At 42.0% G+C, this 18,878-nt stretch overlaps 1 protein-coding gene across 1 annotated transcript in view; it reads right to left on the bottom strand.

Moving 5' to 3' along the window:
• serac1 (serine active site containing 1) overlaps positions 1–18,878 on the bottom strand; it is a 68,164-nt gene that overhangs the window by 8,886 nt on the left and 40,400 nt on the right. Inside the window, exons 9-12 of the mRNA XM_060916354.1 lie at positions 6,623–6,736; positions 6,378–6,540; positions 3,225–3,375; positions 2,990–3,131 (exon numbers count right to left, since the gene is read on the bottom strand). Of these exons, the coding sequence (XP_060772337.1) occupies positions 2,990–3,131; positions 3,225–3,375; positions 6,378–6,540; positions 6,623–6,736 (570 nt within the window). The remainder of the gene's footprint in view (positions 1–2,989; positions 3,132–3,224; positions 3,376–6,377; positions 6,541–6,622; positions 6,737–18,878) is intronic.

Here is an 18,878-nt window from a genome sequence, read left to right as displayed (position 1 = left end):
TGGCAATGGCGCCGTTGCGAAGTCGTCTGGATGAGTAGAACGGATTTGTTTACGATGACGTCACAACCACATGACTAGAACAAGCAGCACTCTCGCTGTTTTGTATGAACCACTGCATTGCATTCACTTTTGTATACAGCTTTTCTTTTAAATAAACAAGTAACTGAACCATTTCTTGAATTTCTTTTTTTATTGGATAAGAATGCTTTTCAAAATGTTCACACACAATATAAAAAGTTATATAAATTATATAAAAATGCTTTTCAAAATGTTCACACAATAAGAAAATTAAGTTATATAAAACTATGCACACTAATAAAACTAATTTGTACACACAGAAGGCACGATTTCCTCGTGTAGTCGCAGCCATCTTCTTCTTGTTGTTGTGTGCTTGTTCCTGTGAGTGCTTCACACCGGGTAGAAGAAGGGGTTTATGCGCATGCGTCCTACTTCTTCTATTGTTCTGGTGTCTCCGATGGGACCGTCTTACAGCGCACGTAGAGGTGTGGCATGTGTATTGCATCGTTTTCAGCAAGCGTTGCGTTGCCATATGTACCTGATATTTTACTGATCCGTTGCCCATGTGGACGCGATATATTTTTTTTTAATAAAATCTCGTTGCCGTTGTCATGTGGATGTAGCCATAGTCGCTTATCTGGCCTGCCATCAAGACAGCCATAACGACCGAAACATCAAACAGAACTGAAATGTGACGATGTGAGAGAGACGACAAACTGTTTACAACAGGAAAATCAGCAAAGGACTAAATTTTGTTCCTCGAGAAAAGATCGACCCAAAACAAACATCGATCAGAACTGAATTCGCATCATAAATGAGAGCGGAGATACAATTCTAATCAGAAGAAAATGTATTAAGTTGACCTGATTACTAATTTGTTCGCCAAAATTTGACAACAGAATGACCAAATGTTGTATAGAAGGTCTTTCAAACAAAACGATCAGAACTGAAATAGATTGAGAACTTAGGGAAGAGATACGACTTAACGGAGAATAAACAAAGTTGTAAACAAAATCAACAAACAAACGACCAAGTTTTGGTCCTCAAGAGAAGATCGACCCAAACTGGAATCAGGCGAGAACTGCGAGAGGAGATACAATTCTACTGAAAAAAGTCCCAAAACTCGTTAAGGTGACCTAATTAGCAGTTTGTTAGCAAAAAAAAAAAACGACCAAGTTTAGTGCAGAAGGTCGAGTTCTTTCAAATAAAACAAATCAGAACTGAAATCCATTGAGAACTGAGGGAGCGAGGAGATACGATTTAACTGAAAATAAACAAAATCAACAAACAAATGACCAAGTTTTGTTCCTCAAGAGAAGATCGACCCAAAACATCGATCAGAACTGAAATCGGATGAGAAATCAGAGAGGAGATACAATTCTACTGAGAGGCCTGGAAAATTCGTTAGTTTGGCCTAATTAGTAACTAGTTAGCAAAAAATCTGACAAAACAACGACCGAGTTTGGTGCGGCGTGAGGAGTTCTTTCAAACAAAACAATCGGAACGGAAATCTGTGGAGAACTGATTTAAAAATTATTAGGCCAGGTAATAATAATTAAAAACTAATTAGGCCAAATTAACGAATTTTCCAGGCCTCTCACTAGAATTGTATCTCCTCTCAGAGGTTTCATCCGATTTCAGTTCCGAGTGATGTTTTGGGTCGATCTTCCCTCGAGGAACAAAAATGTGGTCGTTTTTTTGTTGATTTTGTTTACAACTTTGTTTACTTTTCAGTTAAATCGTATCTCCTCCCTCATTGATTATGCGAATTTGCACACTACTCATACATGTCAACCTATACGGAATGTCCGTATTTTATACGGATTTGATTCAATAAACGTAGTATACGGGCGTATGAATAAAGTTATACGGATTCTTTAAAAAAAACCTTCAATATTTATTTAGAGCTATAATCAATTCCCACGATGATAAAAGAACGCATAACATTTACAAACGTACTGTACACCACAGACAGCCAGTAAAGAGTCTTATGAAATCGCGCGTTATCTTGTGGTAGCGAGACTTCGTTCCACTTTTGATCATGCGCACACCGCATTGCGAGAATCCCGCCAACCGGGAAGTCATAGACGCCGGCTTCTGCGTAGAATCATACGTCATCCTCGCCCGAGAATAAAGATGCCTCATTCATGTGCTGCGTTTAACTGTACCAACAGGTTTACCGTCCAAACGAGATCACATGGGATTACCTGTCACAGGTGAGACTGGAAAAATACTTTTCATTGTATTTGGTCATTATAACGTAATTTTACGAACAGATTTTCCTGACTTTGTGGCTAATACGAAGTCTCGCGCATAATAGCCGCTCGGTGAAACCTGTCTCCAAGCAACGAAGTATTTCCTTCGTAACTACGCTGATAACACTTTGTGTTTTTGTCAAACATCGGAGCTTTGTATTCATTCTGAAGGTTTATTGTTATTAATATTGAATAAAAAGTAACTGGGATATATCATTGTTAATTATCATTCAAATTTTAGGTAAATTATTTTAATTTGCATCTTATACGGATTTTATAAGGGAAATACGGATTTTGGAGGTTGGTTACACAGGTTTGATTGACCAAAGGTTGACATGTATGACTACTGCCCTTTTTCGCTGCTACGTTCCATCATTGCCTTATTTTTGTATTATACTGCCTATTTTGCACTATATTACCTTTATTTTGTACTATATTGCTTTTACGTTGTATTATTTCTTCCACCTATTTATTGTTGTAATTTGGCATTCATGGTGGACGGCAAACTAAGAATTTCATTGTGCAGGAGGACAATAAACTCTTTGAATTTAGGAGGAGATACGATTTAACCGAATTGTGGACGACGGATGGACGCCACGCCATGGCAACAGCTCATCAACCTTATGACCAGATGAGCTAAAGAACACAGACAGGAAAAGCAAAACTGATCTGATCAGCGGCCCCAGAATACCAGCGTTCTGAGATATAGACCGCACCTTAGGCCAGCACTCGGTGTAATCCTCTTGTATTCCTGCAGATTTTTCGACTTCTGTCAGATCCAAGTCTTTCTGTCGCCAGGTTTTGAAAGCGGCTCCCAGAAGCCCGTGCACGAACAGAATGTCCGCTTTTACAGGATGGCTGGGTTCAGACCGACAGAGAAAGCTCATCAGCTTCTTTACAAGCAGTTATCACATGCTGACTGACAGAGAAATAAATCATAACAGCGATTACCTGGTGCGACACTGTGGATGTAAAACATAAACTCCGTCCTGGTACTTGTGCACTTCTGCGTCTCGGTCCAGGTTGGCTAAAGCGCGGGCGGCGTGGGACGCCTGCATGATGTGAGGAGATTGCGCCATCTCAGCCAGCACAGGCAAAAAACCTACGGCGTAAATATCAGACGCAAGACGTTATCCACGTCACAGTGAATGCAGCTGTCTGGTTTGAGTATTTCAGAAACGGCTGATCTCCTGGGGTTTTCACACACGACAGTCTCGAGAGTTTACACAGACAGAATGGCGCGAAAAACAAAAAACACTGAGCTGAGTGAGCGATAGTTCTGTGGGTGGAAACGAACGCCTTGTTGATAAGAGAGGAAACGGCCAGACTGGTTTGAGCTTTATTGCCAGGACGGATATAGTAACTCGTATAATCACTCTTTACAACCGTGGTTGTAACGAAGTACATTTACTTGAATAGTGTACTTAAGTACACTTTTTGAGTATCTGTACTTTACTTGAGTATTATTTTCACTTCACTATATTTGAAAGATAAATATACTTTTCACTCCACGACATTTCTATCAAGGTCCTCGTTACTCGTTACTATGAAGCGGCTTTGAAAGTGGATGTTTTTTCTTTTCTTTTCTAAAATGTGATTGGCTCTCAGTGTCACCTGCGGAAAAACCAATCAGTAATCACGAGGGTCACGTCACGTCCATAGACTGGATGCACTTCTGCGTCTCGGTCCAGGTTGGCTAAAGTGCGGGCAGCGTGGGACGCCTGCATGATGTGAGGAGATTGCGCCATCTCAGCCAGCACAGGCAAAAAACCTACGGCGTAAATATCAGACGCAAGACGTTATCCACGTCTTGCGTCTGATATTGCGTCAAGATCAATGATTTCTCCGCAGCGTTATTTAACACGATCAGTTAATGGCAGAATGGAAGGAGGCGGTTCTTCTGGAGAACGTACGCACTCATGGCCCATGAACCCATGTTTCAGTTTTCTGAAAGGATTAAAGATTCGTTTCGTTTTAAATGTTTGCCGAAAACGAACCGCATCACGGCCTACAAAAACTCGCCGTCCGACCTGCGGAAGCATATTGAGGTCTGTAAACGTTTTATTCCAAGAGAAAGCCTGCAACAAAGTTGTCTGTGCTTTTAGAGCTAGCGATAACGCTGCAATAGCTATACAATCTGGCTAGTCAAATGACTTTCTATGGATTTGCCCGGCAAGTTGCCGTCGCCTTGTCCACGGCTGACGTTTACACATAGCTAGTTAACTTGGACGCTGTTAGTTAGCATGTAAAAACAGAGTTACGCTAACATGAATAACGTTAACTTATCTGAAGTCCTTTCAGAAATATGTTTTAGCATAATCTTGCCAAATAAACAGAATGTAGAAATCTTTCTTTTCTAGTAGCGTTAGCTACACAATATGATTTTGAGTTTGAAAAGAGGTGGAGCTTCACTGACTAGCTAGCTTAACGTTAAACCACTATGATGCACAGCATGAGTTCACTTTGCAGAGATGCCTACCCCAAATTTTGAATTTCAGTATTCTTAAACATTTTTCAGTATTTTGGAATGACTTTCAGTAACATTAATTTATGCGCATTTCCATTATAAAGAGGTGTATATACCAATATGTTTAACATTTAAATTATTAAAAAGAACTGTTTTGTGTGAATTGAATAAACAAAACGCGAGCAGCCATCTCAACTGAATTTCTAGAGCATACAATATATCACATTTTTATAAATACAATAGTGTTCCCTGTTTGCAGACATTACGGTTGACTACCAATCATTGGTATTGAATGTAACTCCTCAAAAGTATTATATTATATTGCCTGGCAAAATGTTCTACCTGTTAACGGATTCTAATAAAATTAAAAAAAATTTCTTATTTCATGCCAAAGAGAGTCCGACATTGTTATCTTAATGTCCCAATATATAAATACTTCAGCATAATGCTTCAGAAGAGACACTGAATAAAATGGCATTTATAATTGTATTTAAAACAGTGGAATGATCAATTTTTTGCCACAATCCCAACAGCACTAATCATAAAATTCTGTTTTTGATCATACTACATGTACATTTGCACTTGCAACACTGAAAAGACTTTGAATTGAAGTCCAGCCAGTGTTTGATATTTCAGTGAATAAAAATCAGACATGTAAAAAGAAACTGAATAAGTTTAACTCACATTTCATGGCACTAATTGGCAAGTTCAACTCCAAGCACAGGTCAACCATCACCGCTTCAGCGCGTGTCACGTTCCGTGTCTTTTCATCCACAGATTTCGTAAAAAACTGCTGGATACCCCCAGATTTACTTTCCGCCTGACTCGCCATTTCAGCATACTCCATATGGTTTTTGTAGTTGACATGCCGCGCGCAGTCATCGCGACCACCATGAGTGATGTTAATGTCAGTTCTACACAGTTTGCAGTGCGCATATCCATTGCCCTTTTGACTGGGTGTAATGCACGGCCATTCTACCGTATCGAAAATAGCGCGAACAAATGTGCGGAATCTGCGCATGTCACACACAGCATATGTGGTTGTCGTAAAAATAAATAGCCTAGCCGTGAATCGCGCATGGATTGAAAAAGTCGCTTGGACATTTAAAAACAACTCACTGGAATTTTTTAAGACTTTATAATAATTCCGTACAGAATAACACTGTTTGCCGTAACATCGTATTTACGTAACTTTTCCGTACAAAATACGGCCAATCCGTACTAGTAGGCATCTCTGATTTTGTGAATTCACATTTCTGTCTTTGGTAACGGCGTTAGGTTTTGTAGGCGTTGTGGCAATAATACAACGATGCGTTGACAGAAAATGTACTTTTAATACTTAAGTATTTTTAAAAGCAAGTATTTTAACTTTAGTAAAAATTTGACTGGACAACTTTCACTTGTATCGGAGTAACATTTAAACAGTGGGATATGTACTTTGACTTAAGTAATGAGGTTGGGTACTTTGTCCACCTCTGGTAACTAGAAACGGATAAGAAGTATGATGTGTTGTTTAGTACTAAATACGTTGTTGTGATATACGTAAGAGGAATAAACCACTGCAGGATGTGCAGTTACTGGAAAATAATCATCCCCCGGCTGGTGCTCCGTCTGTGTGTGTGAAGAATCAGTCGAACCTGACTGCATGATGTCGGTGTGTAAGCTTTCGTTCAGTGCCAGGTTCCCGATGATGCGTACGATGTTGCGCTGAATCTTGTGCGAATCCCGGCGAAGCTGGTAGACTCTCTGTAAAAGGTGGAGTCCTCCATTGGCCACAATGTGATCACAATGACTCAGGACCTGTATGAGAGAGATTATAGAGGTTAATAGAGCACATTAGATGAGTCCGTGTGTGTGTGTGTGTGTGTGTGTGTGTTTTTACCTTTGAGTGCTGTACGAGGGCCTGCAGGCAGAAAGACTCCACCTTCTCAGAAGGGATGGAGGTGAGACTCTGGGCATAGGGTAATCCGTTTCCCCCGAAACACCACAACCCTCCCTGCAATCACAACAAATACCAAAAAGTGTTAAGATTCAACATTCAAGAGAGCTTTACCATCAATATGTCCGTATACAAGTATACAGTGCACTGAAATACTGTTTCCCCATGGTGCATTTATAGAAAAAATAGAAAAGACTACAAAACAAGGTATAGTTGTGGTCAGAAGTTTACATCCAGTGATGTGAATGTCATCTTGGATATGAACATCATGGCAATATTTGGGCTTTCGGTAATTTCTTTAAACTGTTCTTTTTCTGTAGCAAAATGATTGTACAGCATACAGCTTTAATTTAAAAAAAAAAGCATTAGAACTTGGTGCACAAGTTTTAATTTTCTTTGGGTTTTCTGAAATCAACACTGGGTCAAAAATATACATACGCTCACTTAGATTATTGATTCAGAGGTGCTGAAACTTCCAAAATGTCTCTTATCTTGCCAAGGCCGAGGTCTCTTAACTTCCTGTTAGTGATCATGATTGACTACAGCTGGTAGCTTCTCTGTGCTTTCATAAAAAGGGTTTGTTTACAGCACTCATTGGACTGACCAGCACACAGTAAAATGGCAAATTCCAAGGAGCTCAGTGCAGATCTGAGAAAGAGGATCGCAGATGTACACAACTCCGGAATGTCTCTTGGAGTCATTTCTAAACAACTGCAAATTCCAAGATGAGTTCAAACAATTGTATGCAAGTTATTGTGAGGTGTAGTTACTTTGCCAAGCCGCTTTGCTTCAAGAAAACCCAAACTGTCACCCTCAGCTGAAAGGAAATTGGTTTGGATGGTCAGGAACAACCTGGGAACCACCATGGCACAGCCCTGCCATGAACTAGAAGCTGATGGATCACTGTCTACAGTTCAGACCACCATGGACTAAGAGGCTGCTATCCAAGAAATAACCCCCTGCTTCAAAATTGACACCTTCAAGCTGAACTAAAGTTTGAAGCTGACCACACAGACAAAGAAAAAGCCTTCTGGAGGAAAGCTGTATGGTCAGATGAGACAAAGATTGAGTTGTTTGGCCACAATGACCACCATGTACAGAGGGGCACTGTACCAGCTGGCGGTGGTGGTAGGATCATCATGCTCTGGGGCTGTTTTGCTGCCAGTGGAACTGGTTCATTGCACAAAGTGGATGGAATAATGAAGAAGGAGGACGACCTCAGAATTCTTCAGCATAAACCATCAGAAACTTGAACACGACTTGGGAGTTACAACAGGACAATGAACCCAAACACGCATCAGAGCTGGTTGTGGAGGATAAAGCAGGCGAACATTAAGCTTAAAACAAGTCCTGACTTCAACCCTATTGAAAATATATGGACCGTGCTTATAAGTCGAGTCCATGCCAAGAAAAAAAAAAAAAATTAATTGAACTCTATCAATTCTACCATGAAGAGTCATGAAATATCCAACCAGAATTCTGCCAGAAGCTTGTTCATGGTAAACAAAAATGTTTGGTCAAGGTGAATCTTGCAAAGAGACATTTTACCCAAATATTAGGTGTGCTGTATGTATATTTTTGACCCTGTATGTATAATTTTGAGGCTGTGTCGATTTTCAGAAAACCCAAAGAAAATTAACTTGTGCACCAAATTCTAGTGTTTTTTTAATTAAAGCTGTATGCTGTACAATCATTCTGCCACAGAAAAAGAACAGTTCAAAGAAATTACTGAAAGCCCAAATATTGCCATGACGTTCATATCCAAGATGACATTCACGTCACTGTATGTAAACTTCTGACCACAACTGTACAGCTCTGGAAAATTTAAGAGACCACTACAAAATTATCAGTTCCTCTGGTTTTACTATTTATAGGTACGTGTTTGAGGAACATGAACATTGTTTTATTCCATAAACTACTGACAGCATCTCCCCCAAATTCCACATTGTCACTTAGAGCATTTAATTGCAGAAAATGACAACTGGTCAAAATAACAAAAAAGATGAAGTGTTTTTCAGACCTTGAATAAAGCATAAAAATCAAGATCATATTCAATTTTAAACAACACAATGCTAATGTTTGAACTTAGGATGAGTTCAGAAAATCAATATTTGGTGGAATAACGCTGACATTTAAATCATAGCTTTCATGCATCTTGGCCTGCTCGACATCAGTCTTTCACGTTGCTCTTGGGTGATTAAGCTTCTCCTGGCACAAAAAAAAAATCATCAAGTAGCTCAGCTTTTTTTGATGGCTTGTGACCATCCATCTTCCTCTTGATCACATTCCAGAGGTTTTCAATGGGGTTCAGGTCTGGAGACTGGCTGGCCATGACAGGGTCTTGATCTTGGTCCTCCATCCACCTGTTGATTGACCTGGCTGTGTGGCATGGAGCATCATTCTGCTGGAAAACCCAATCCTCAAAGTTAGGGAGCACGGTCAGAGCAGAAGGAAGTAAGTTTTCTTCAGGATAATAACCTTGTACATGGCTTGCTTCATGTGTCCTTCACAAACAAAAATCTGCCCCATTCCAGCCTTGCTGAAGCACCCCCAGATCACCACCGATCCTCCACCAAATTTCATAATGGGTGCGAGACACTGTGGCTTGTAGGCCTCTTCAGGTCTCCGTCTAACCATTAGACGATGAGGTGATGGGAAAAGCTGAAAATTTGACTCATTGGCGAAGATGATCTTACCAATCCTTACGGTCTTTAGAAGAAGAAGAAGAATGCCTTTATTGTCACTGCAGAAATGTACAATGAAATGTAGTTCATCATAGGAGAGCAAAGCCACTGCGTACGTGTGCGCCGCCACTCTTGGGCACTTCAGCCCAAGGCCATCCCACGTTAACCTAACTGCATGTCTTTGGACCCTAGAGGTCCTTCCCTACCAGGGTAAGAGCCTGTTTAACCTTGTCAAGGTGTGGTGGCTTGACCCGACTGGATGACCTGCTCGGGAGGAGTCTCTTATAACCCTCGGGGAGCTATAGGTCGCCGGAAGGTACTAACCACAGGCTTGCCCCCCCGTCTCTGATGGGTTGGCTTGGTGTTCACAGCTCCTCGCCGCAAAAAAATCACCGCGATTGAAACTCATGACCAAATTAGCCGGACGGATCTTCAAGTTGAAGACACTGGAAACGGATTAAGGATATGCACACGGAAAAACGCTTTAAGAATCGCGACCTGGAATGTCAGGTCACTAAACAAGCCTGGTGCAGTGGAAGTCCTGGAGAAGGAAGTACTGAGAAACCAAATCGAGATAACAGCTCTGCAGGAAATAAGATTGCTAGAGTCGGGTAAGAGGGACCTGCAACATGGACATATTTTATACAGCGGGAAGAAGGAAGGGGCACGGGAAGAAGGGGTCGGTTTTTACCTCACCAAGAAAACCTATAGAGCCTTATTGGAATTCACCCCGCTGTCAAGCAGAATCGCCAAGATTCGACTACAGGGTAAGTTCTTCAATATTACTGTAGTCTGTCTGCATGCCCATACAGAAGTGACTGAAGATAAAGTGAAGAACACGTGGTATGAACAGGTCCAAGCAATGCTAGATAGGATTCCTAGGCATGACTTCCTGATCGTTCTCGGCGACCTTAATGCTAAGATTGGCAAGCAAGTTCACGCCTTTAAAGGGACCATAGGACTTCATAGTCTGCACGAAGAATCCAATGACAACAGGATAAGACTCGCAACGTTCGCACTACAGAATAATCTTGTGATCGGAGGCACCATCTTTCCACACAAGCAAGTACATAAAGGTTCGTGGATATCACCTGAGGGCCGTACAATTAATCAAATCGACCATATCATGGTCAGAAAGAAATTTAGGTCATCACTCCTCGACACGCGTCTATAGGAATGCAGACTGTGATTCGGACCACTTGCTTGTGATAGGAAAGGTGAAAATAAAGCTAAAAAGTAAAAGAATAGAAGTCAAGCGCTCGCAGAAAATCAATATCGAGAAGCTAATGAATGAAGAATACAGAGGAAGATATGCTATGGAAATAAGCAACCGCTTCGATGTCTTGGAGAATGAAGACGCAGACCTATTGGATTGGCAAAACCTTAGTACAGTAATGGTGGACGCAGCTCAAGATGTTCTAGGTGAGGAAGGAGGAAGGAGAAGCAGAAATGCGTGGTTCGATCAGGAATGTGCGAATGCAGCAGAGAGATGATGATCAGCTAGAAAGCAGTGGTTAGAAGACAGCAGAGATGGGACCAAGTCACACATGTGCAAGTCTCAAGTAAGTCTCAAGTCTTAACCTTCAAGTCCCAAGTAAGTCCCAAGTCCTTTTTGTCTTGGGCAAGTCAAGTCAAGTCAAGTCAAGTCACAGGCTATGTCAAGTCAAGTCAAATCAAGTCCTATAATAAGTCAAGTCAAGTCACCTTAGGCGTATTGGCGTAATTTTAGCAGCAGAATATGAATTTAATACATTGAAAAGGCAATACATAAGTAAATGTCAGTAAACATCCCTGGCACATGTGCCCAACCTGTTAAATATTTGCATTTTAAATACTCATGTTCTGTAAAATACATAAAAACAAAACAGTAATAATGTCACAAAGTTATTTATTGATGGCAAAATTGATTGCAAGATTGAAAGCCAACTAAGTTTCTCACATTGTCATCAGCCAACAAGAAAAATAAACAGAGAATTGGCATTCTGTTATGTGCGTAGTTAAAAGAGGGTAGGACGACACCTTGGGTTAACAGGGGCATGAGCTCCTCCAATCTCTAATCACGTCAGATGAGATGATTATTATTAATAAGATACACGTGGAGAAACCTGAAGTGACTTCGATGTATGTTTGCGCCAGTAAAAAAAAAAAAAAACCCAAAGGATGGAGAAATGTGTCAGACATAATTTAGGTCTCAAAAAGAAGACCTGTTCGCCCGTGCAAAAGTGACATCATCTTACCCCATATGACAAGCTCCAGAGGCGTGTGCAAAAGTGCTCTCTCGCTCTCTCCCTCTCCGAGGCTGCCTCAGCCTGTGCGGAGCGGGGACAAATAGAACGACTTTGGCGCGGGAGTCTTGGTTCCCGCTATAATAGATTGTCATCTCATTATCTCTAGCCGCTTTATCCTTCTACAGGGTCGCAGGCAAGCTGGAGCCTATCCCAGCTGACTACGGGCGAAAGGTGGGGTACACCCTGGACAAGTCGCCAGGTCATCACAGGGCTGACACATAGACACAGACAACCATTCACACTCACATTCACACCTACGGTCAATTTAGAGTCACCAGTTAACCTAACCTGCATGTCTTTGGACTATAATAGATTGTTACGAAACTAAATGTTAAATGAAATATGCATCCCGCGCATTCCTTTCCACAGGAACTTTGCTCACAACGTTTCGGTCGTGGCTAACGCACTGTCCTCCTTACCACAAGTGCAACGTTTCGGGAACAATACGGAAAGGACAGCGCGCGGGATTCATCTTTCCTTGAACAATTACCCAGAGACTTTTTAAATTACCTCACTGGGAAATATCCAATGCACCTGTTCAGTTACAGAGTTGTGCTCTCTAAATTGCAGTCATTCAAACCATTGTTTTGGCGGCCTGGTAGCCTGATATACTAAATGTAAATTCATGGTTTGGATGACTGCACAATTTATTTTCGTAACACTGTGTTACAGCGGGAACCGAGACTCCCGCGCACAGTCAGCCTATTTTGCAGAGTTTAGTATTGCTGCTAGCCTGTATTCAAACAGCGAGTGGCATGCCGGGGAATCCAAATCGTGGCGCTTTTTTCAGTAGTGAAAAAAGTGATAGGCAGTGGGACGGAGTTTTCTTTTCTTTTTTGATCGGGTAGTGTGACGAAAAAAAATGTGCAGGTTGCTGCACTGCTATTTCAAACGGCTATGATAAACTCCCCTGCCTCTATGGCCTATGGACAGTCTGGCTAATGTACACGAACACACTTACACGAATTTGTACTGCTCATGAACGTGTACATGTTCACAAGCTGACCATTAGCTTAACCCTGAAACAGAACAACAGGGTAGGAAGCTGCTTATGTTATTCAGCATCACGACTGCAAAGTGCACAATCAACTTACTACTACTGATATACAATATCATTAAACCTGACGTAACTACATTGCTTACCAGCATTCACATAAGAATTTCACAATAATAAACTGAATCCCTAGCTACATCTGCAACGGCTAAAATCCTCCTACCGCTCACTCTCGTGGCTAACATTGGCTAACGAGGAGTTTAGCTGCTATCACCAAATAACAACACATTAATAAACTTACTGGGCAGAATGGATCTTCAAATGCCGGACGAAATTGGAGGTCGTGGTCTGGCTGTCAGAAATCGTCACGTTGCAAATCTTGCACTGCGCCGTTCGTCGTTTACCTTCTAGGCAGTAGCCCTTGAAGCCGAAAGTGATTACTCTTGGGATGGCTGACATGATGATATGATGTGAAATCTGTGAACACATCGTGGCATGGGGCGTGCCGGTATATAGCCCACGCAGAGAGCGTGCCTGATAGACAGGGCGGTGACAACGCAACGGCAGTGCAATCAAAATTACTGAAGTATATGCATATTACATTTTATTTTCACAATAAAAACACGATGGAAATAACACTCAAGTCACTCAAGTCATCGTGTGTCAAGTCAAGTCAAGTCCCGAGTCTTAAACTTTCAAGTCCGAGTCAAGTCTCAAGTATTTTCATGTTTTGTCAAGTCAAGTCACAAGTCATGAAAACAGTGACCCGAGTCGACTCGAGTCCAAGTCCCCAAGTCTCAAGTCCCCACCTCTGGAAGACAGAAATAACAACGAGAGAAAAGAGTACTACCGTGCGGCGAGAACAGAAGCGTGCAGTGTAAACAAGAGGAAGAAGAAAGAAGCCATACAGAATCAGTTGAGAGAGATCGAAGAAGACAGAAGGAGTGGAAGAACAAGAAAGCAATTTCAAGGCATCAAGAATCAGAGATCAGGATACCAACCAAGGTGCGAACTAGTTAAGAACTCTTATGGTAAAACGCTTGTCGGGAAAGAAGTCATCTAAAACAGATGGATCGAGCATTTTAAAATTCTATTAAATAGACTCCCCCCCCCCCCCCCCCAGGGGGGGAGGGTATGTTAATCAGTTCCAAGATTTGTGGGGGGATGTCTAAATTAGGTATCTGAATATTCCATTTTGCTTGAATAGTTGATTTAATTTGAAGATACTGTAAGAAGTGTTTACCCTCAATGCCATGCTTCTGGACCAAATAAGGAAAAGAGACCAGTCTATTGTCTTGGATGATATGATGAAGATGAGTGATACCCTTGCCTATCCATGTGAGAAAGTTGAGTGGTTTTTTATTGATGGTGAAATCAGGATTATTCCAGATAGGGGTGTGATTTGATAGTGTCAGAGGCGAATTAGTAAGGTCGTAAAACTTCCACCAAGCTGTCAGACTTGATGCTATGGTTGGAGCTTTGAAAGATGGATGCTTTTTGACTGACTGGCTGCAAAAAGGTAAGTCTGAGATCTGAATATCCTTGCAAATGGTTTGTTCTAGGTCTAACCAGGGGAATTCAAGTGAAGTGGGATGTATCCACTTGTAAATGTATTGAAGCTGGTTGGCCAGTGCATAATGATAGAAGTGTGGCGCCTCTAGACCACCTAGTATTTTAGGTTTTTGAAGTGTGGTCAGTTTGATTCTTGGTGTCTTGTTTTTCCAATAGAATTTGATGATTGTAGAGTCTAGTGATTTAAACCAGGATTGGGTAGGCTGAATAGGAATCATTGAAAGTAAATAGTTAATTTTGGGTAAAACTGTCATTTTGATAACTGATATCCTGCCCATGATGGATAGTGGAAGGTTCATCCAGCGCTGGAGGTCATCAGTTATTGAATTGAGTAGGGGGGTGAAATTTAGACCAAACAAGTCTGACAGCTTGGGGGAAACCCTTATCCCCAGGTATGTGATATGATTGGTGCATAGGGGAATAGGTGATGAGTGGGCCGACACATCCCAGCTGTTGGAATGTAATGGGAGGATTGCAGATTTGTTCCAGTTGATAGAATATTCAGAAATGTTGGAGAATGTGTTGATCAGTTCAATAGTTTCGTGTACAGATGTTGGGGGATTTTGTAAGAAAAGTAAGATATCATCAGCATAGAGACTAATTTTGTGATGTAAATTTGGAGTTTGAACTCCCTTGATGAGGGAGTTCTGTCGGATGGCGGCGGCTAAAGGTTCAATGAAGATGGTAAATAGTGAAGGAGAGAGTGGGCATCCTTGTCTAGTCCCCCGGTGCAAAGTGAAACTACGTGATGTTAGTCCATTGGTGATTACTGTGGCTGAAGGTGATGTGTATAGAATTTTGATCCAATTAATGAAGGATTCCCCAAAACCAAACCTCCCTAATGTGGAGAACAGGAAATTCCAGTTGACCCTGTCAAATGCTTTTTCTGCGTCTAGAGTTGCTATGATGGTATTTTCTTGTATGGTTGAGGAGTAGTGTATAATATTAAATAATCTGCGAGCATTGGAGGTTGAGATTCTACCCTTGATAAAACCAGTTTGGTCCGGATGGATAATGGATGGGGTGACCTCTTCTTAAAAATAAAGCTGCAGGCATAGATGGCGTGTACTCTGAGATGATTAAGTTTGGAGGAGAACGGTTACACCAAAGATTGATAGCTTTAATTAGAAAAGTATGGGAAGAGGAAACTATGCCTATGGAATGGGAGATGGGAGTGATTGTTCCACTGCACAAGAAAGGCGACCGAATGGATTGTAGCAACTACAGAGGAATCTGTATTCTATCCATCGGATACAAAGTTCTAGTCAATATTTTATACCAAAGATTGCAGCCTTACACAGAAAGACTTATAGGAAACTATCAGACGGGTTTTAGGCCTATGAAAAGTACTATCGATCAGATATTTATTCTGCGACAAATCCTTGAAAAATACCATGAGTACAATAAATCATCCTATCATCTCTTTATTGACTTTCAACAAGCCTATGACAGCGTTCATAGATCATCACTGTGGGCTATTCTCAGGGAATTTAACATCCCTGATAAGATTATATCCCTCACAAAGATGTGTTATAATAACACACAATGCAGGATCAAGATCAGTGGCGAAATCACAGACACCTTCTCGATCGAAAGCGGACTGAAGCAGGGCTGTCCGCTTTCAACCCTTCTGTTCAACCTGGTATTGGAAGACAAACGCTGCCTACTCGTCAGCCGATACAGCTGGGCAGCGCAAGCTTCGACAAGCTCGCCTTCGCTGACGACTTCGATCTTTGTGGAGAGGTTTTATACTATCTCGAAGACACGTATCTATATTTCAAGGTCGCAGAGAGAGTAGGCCTATCTGTCAACGATAAGAAGACGAAGCTTATGGAGGGCACGAGAGGAGTACCTCTGCTTGGTGAGATGGACTTCGGAGGCTCCAGGTACGAGGCAGTATACTCCTTTAAATATCTCGGTTCGACCGTCAACCAAGCGGATCTCATATCGGAGGAAATCCAGCTGCGCATTGCAGCAGGAGCTTGATGTGCTTGGTCGTTGAACAAAACTCTAAGAGCGCGAATATTATCAAACGCAACGAAACTCCAGATTTATACCACTATCATAAGAGCCATAGTGTTATATGGGTGCGAGACTTGGAGAATTACAAAAGCACTTGAAGAACGACTGAACGTATTCGAACGAAGCATACTGCGCAGGATATGGGGCCCAATTCAAGACGAAGAAACCGGGGAATGGCGGATCTTGCATAACCAGAAGCTCATGGATCGCGCTCGCATACCGCCGATCGTCGACGTAGCATGGTCGTATCGACTTAGATAGGCTGGGCACGTCGCGCGTATGGACGAAGATGCGCTCCCAAGAAGTGCCTTGAACGGTCAGCCCAGAGGTCGATGGCCCATCGGTCGGGCATGAAAACGGTGGGCCGATAACATCAGAGAAGACGTGGCACAGCATGGAGTGCCACCCGATGCCTGGATTGAAGTGGCACAAGATCGACGGCGCTGGCGACATCTGGTCAGAGCGGCTAGGGATCACCACGGTCCGAGGCCCCCGAAGTGAGTGAGTGAGCGAGCATGTCTTTGGACTGTGGGAGAAACTGGAGCACCTGGAGGAACCCCACACAGATGCAGGGAGAACATGCAAGCTCCACACAGAAAGGCCCCCGTCGACTGCTCGAATCCAGAACCTTCTTGCTGTGAGGCGACAGTGCTAACCACTACTAGTCTGGCTAACGCGACTTCAAAGCTCTACGAGCTATTGGTCTGGCCAAGATATTCAGCCCAACCGTTTCCCAGAGCCCGTGGTTGACCCGCCTCCCTGAAATGCCTCAGTTTGCTACTGGTCGAAGCCAGAAAAGGCTGTGACGAAGCTTAAACCAATCACATCACTCTTTCCTCTGACGCATGTGACGCGACAATAGGATTCTCGCTGAGCCCCATTGATTTGGCTACTAGCGGGGCTAACTGGTAGATACTCTTACCAGTTAGCCCCGCTAGTACTCTTACAACTCTTACCGAAGCCAGTCGGGAGCAAGGCGAAAACGTCCTTCCTTTCAATAAATACCTCCAGGGCTGCTCTTTGCTCCGTTTTCAATGAGAACTTCCCGTTGAATGCTTTCAATACAGCATGATTTTGTAAACAATCTATGGCTTCCGGTCGCAGTTCTGCTACGTCACTGCCTTGAACACGCCTCTACCCAGGGCCGTTGGAGATGCTCAAAGTTGATTGGCTCCCGATTTTTCGGGAGCTTGGAAGAGCTGTAGATAGCTTGCCTGGCCAGACTAAGCTCGCAACAGGCCCTCATGTTGCGTCACGCTTAGGATGGGCGGGCCCAGGCTAAACCACTACACCACTGTGCCACCCTGTGCAAACCTCAGCCTGGTTCTTCTTTGCTTCTCATTGATGAACGGCTTTTTTTTCTAGCTCTGCATGACTTGAACCCGACCCGAAGGAGCCTGGTTCGAATTGTCCTTGCCGTGCAGTTAACCCCAGCTGCCATTTGCTATTCTTTTTGTAGGTTACTTGATGTCATCCTACGGTTGTTGGGTAACATTTGAAGGAGTTGACAATCATCTTGGTCGGTGGAGAGTCGTTTTCGTCCTCAGCCAGTCTGTAACTTTGTTGTCCCCGATGTCTGCTGTTTGACCTTGTTCTTATGAACTGCCATCTTTGATATTTTGAGGATAGAAGCAACCTAACGCTTACTGTATCCCCCTTCTAGTAAAGCCAGACTTTTTCTCACTCAAAACTTTTCTTTTTAACATGGCATGATGAATAGATATTTTTGTATTCCAATTAAATTTAAGAACTGTTTTTGCCATCCAAACTGGTCCTACTGCAAGAGGATAGTGATGACCACAGCAGCGGTTTTTATACTTTTCCTCGTTAAATAAGATTTGGTTCAGGTCATCACTACCTCGTGAAGTGAAATGAGGTGTGCTTGTGTTGGAATTCCAGCACAGACACCGGCTGCCACGCATACAGATGCTGAATTAAGAAAAAATTGAAGTGGTCTCTTAATTTTTTCCAGAGCTGTATATACAGACGATATTACACGGCTGCGCAAAGATATGAAGTATATCTTCGAGTGCTGAATGTATATATTCATGAGTGAGAGAAGTGAATGAAGATAAACTTCATATCTTCAAGCCAACGTGTGATTTTCTTTTTATTATATCGACACATTCAGAAACAAAAAGTCCCCAAATTTATCAAAACAAAATTTATCATCGATTTCATCACAAGTGACATATAGAGATTATATGTGTCACGGTTTTGGTTCTCTGTGTCCCAGCTGGAGCTCGGATGAAAAATATAAGTGGTGTATTTCCCAGTAAAACACTCGTGTTTATGTAATATACTGTATAACTATCTATAGCTATCTAAGTAAAATTTTAGCTTTCTAAAACATACTGCACATACAACATACACAAGGCCACGATTATATATTTTCATTTATTAACTGATGTCACGTTATCACACATTTGATCCATTTATAGTTATGTTGTGCAAAGTGACAGCTTTACCGCTGAGTGATACTGGAGACTCCTTCCATAAACGTTCAATAATCCTTATTTAAGATTAAGATTAAAACTTCACCATATCGACGATTAAATGTTTTAATCTGTTACTATAGAAACGATAACGTATTAGAACAAGCGCATTAATAGAAAACTGTACTAACATCAGAGCTGCTG

The sequence above is a fragment of the Neoarius graeffei genome, chromosome 3 (assembly GCF_027579695.1).
Source record: "Neoarius graeffei isolate fNeoGra1 chromosome 3, fNeoGra1.pri, whole genome shotgun sequence".
Classification (NCBI taxonomy): Eukaryota; Metazoa; Chordata; class Actinopteri; order Siluriformes; family Ariidae; genus Neoarius; species Neoarius graeffei.
Note: the sequence above shows the minus strand (reverse complement) of the source record. Positions and strands in the feature narration are given on the sequence as shown.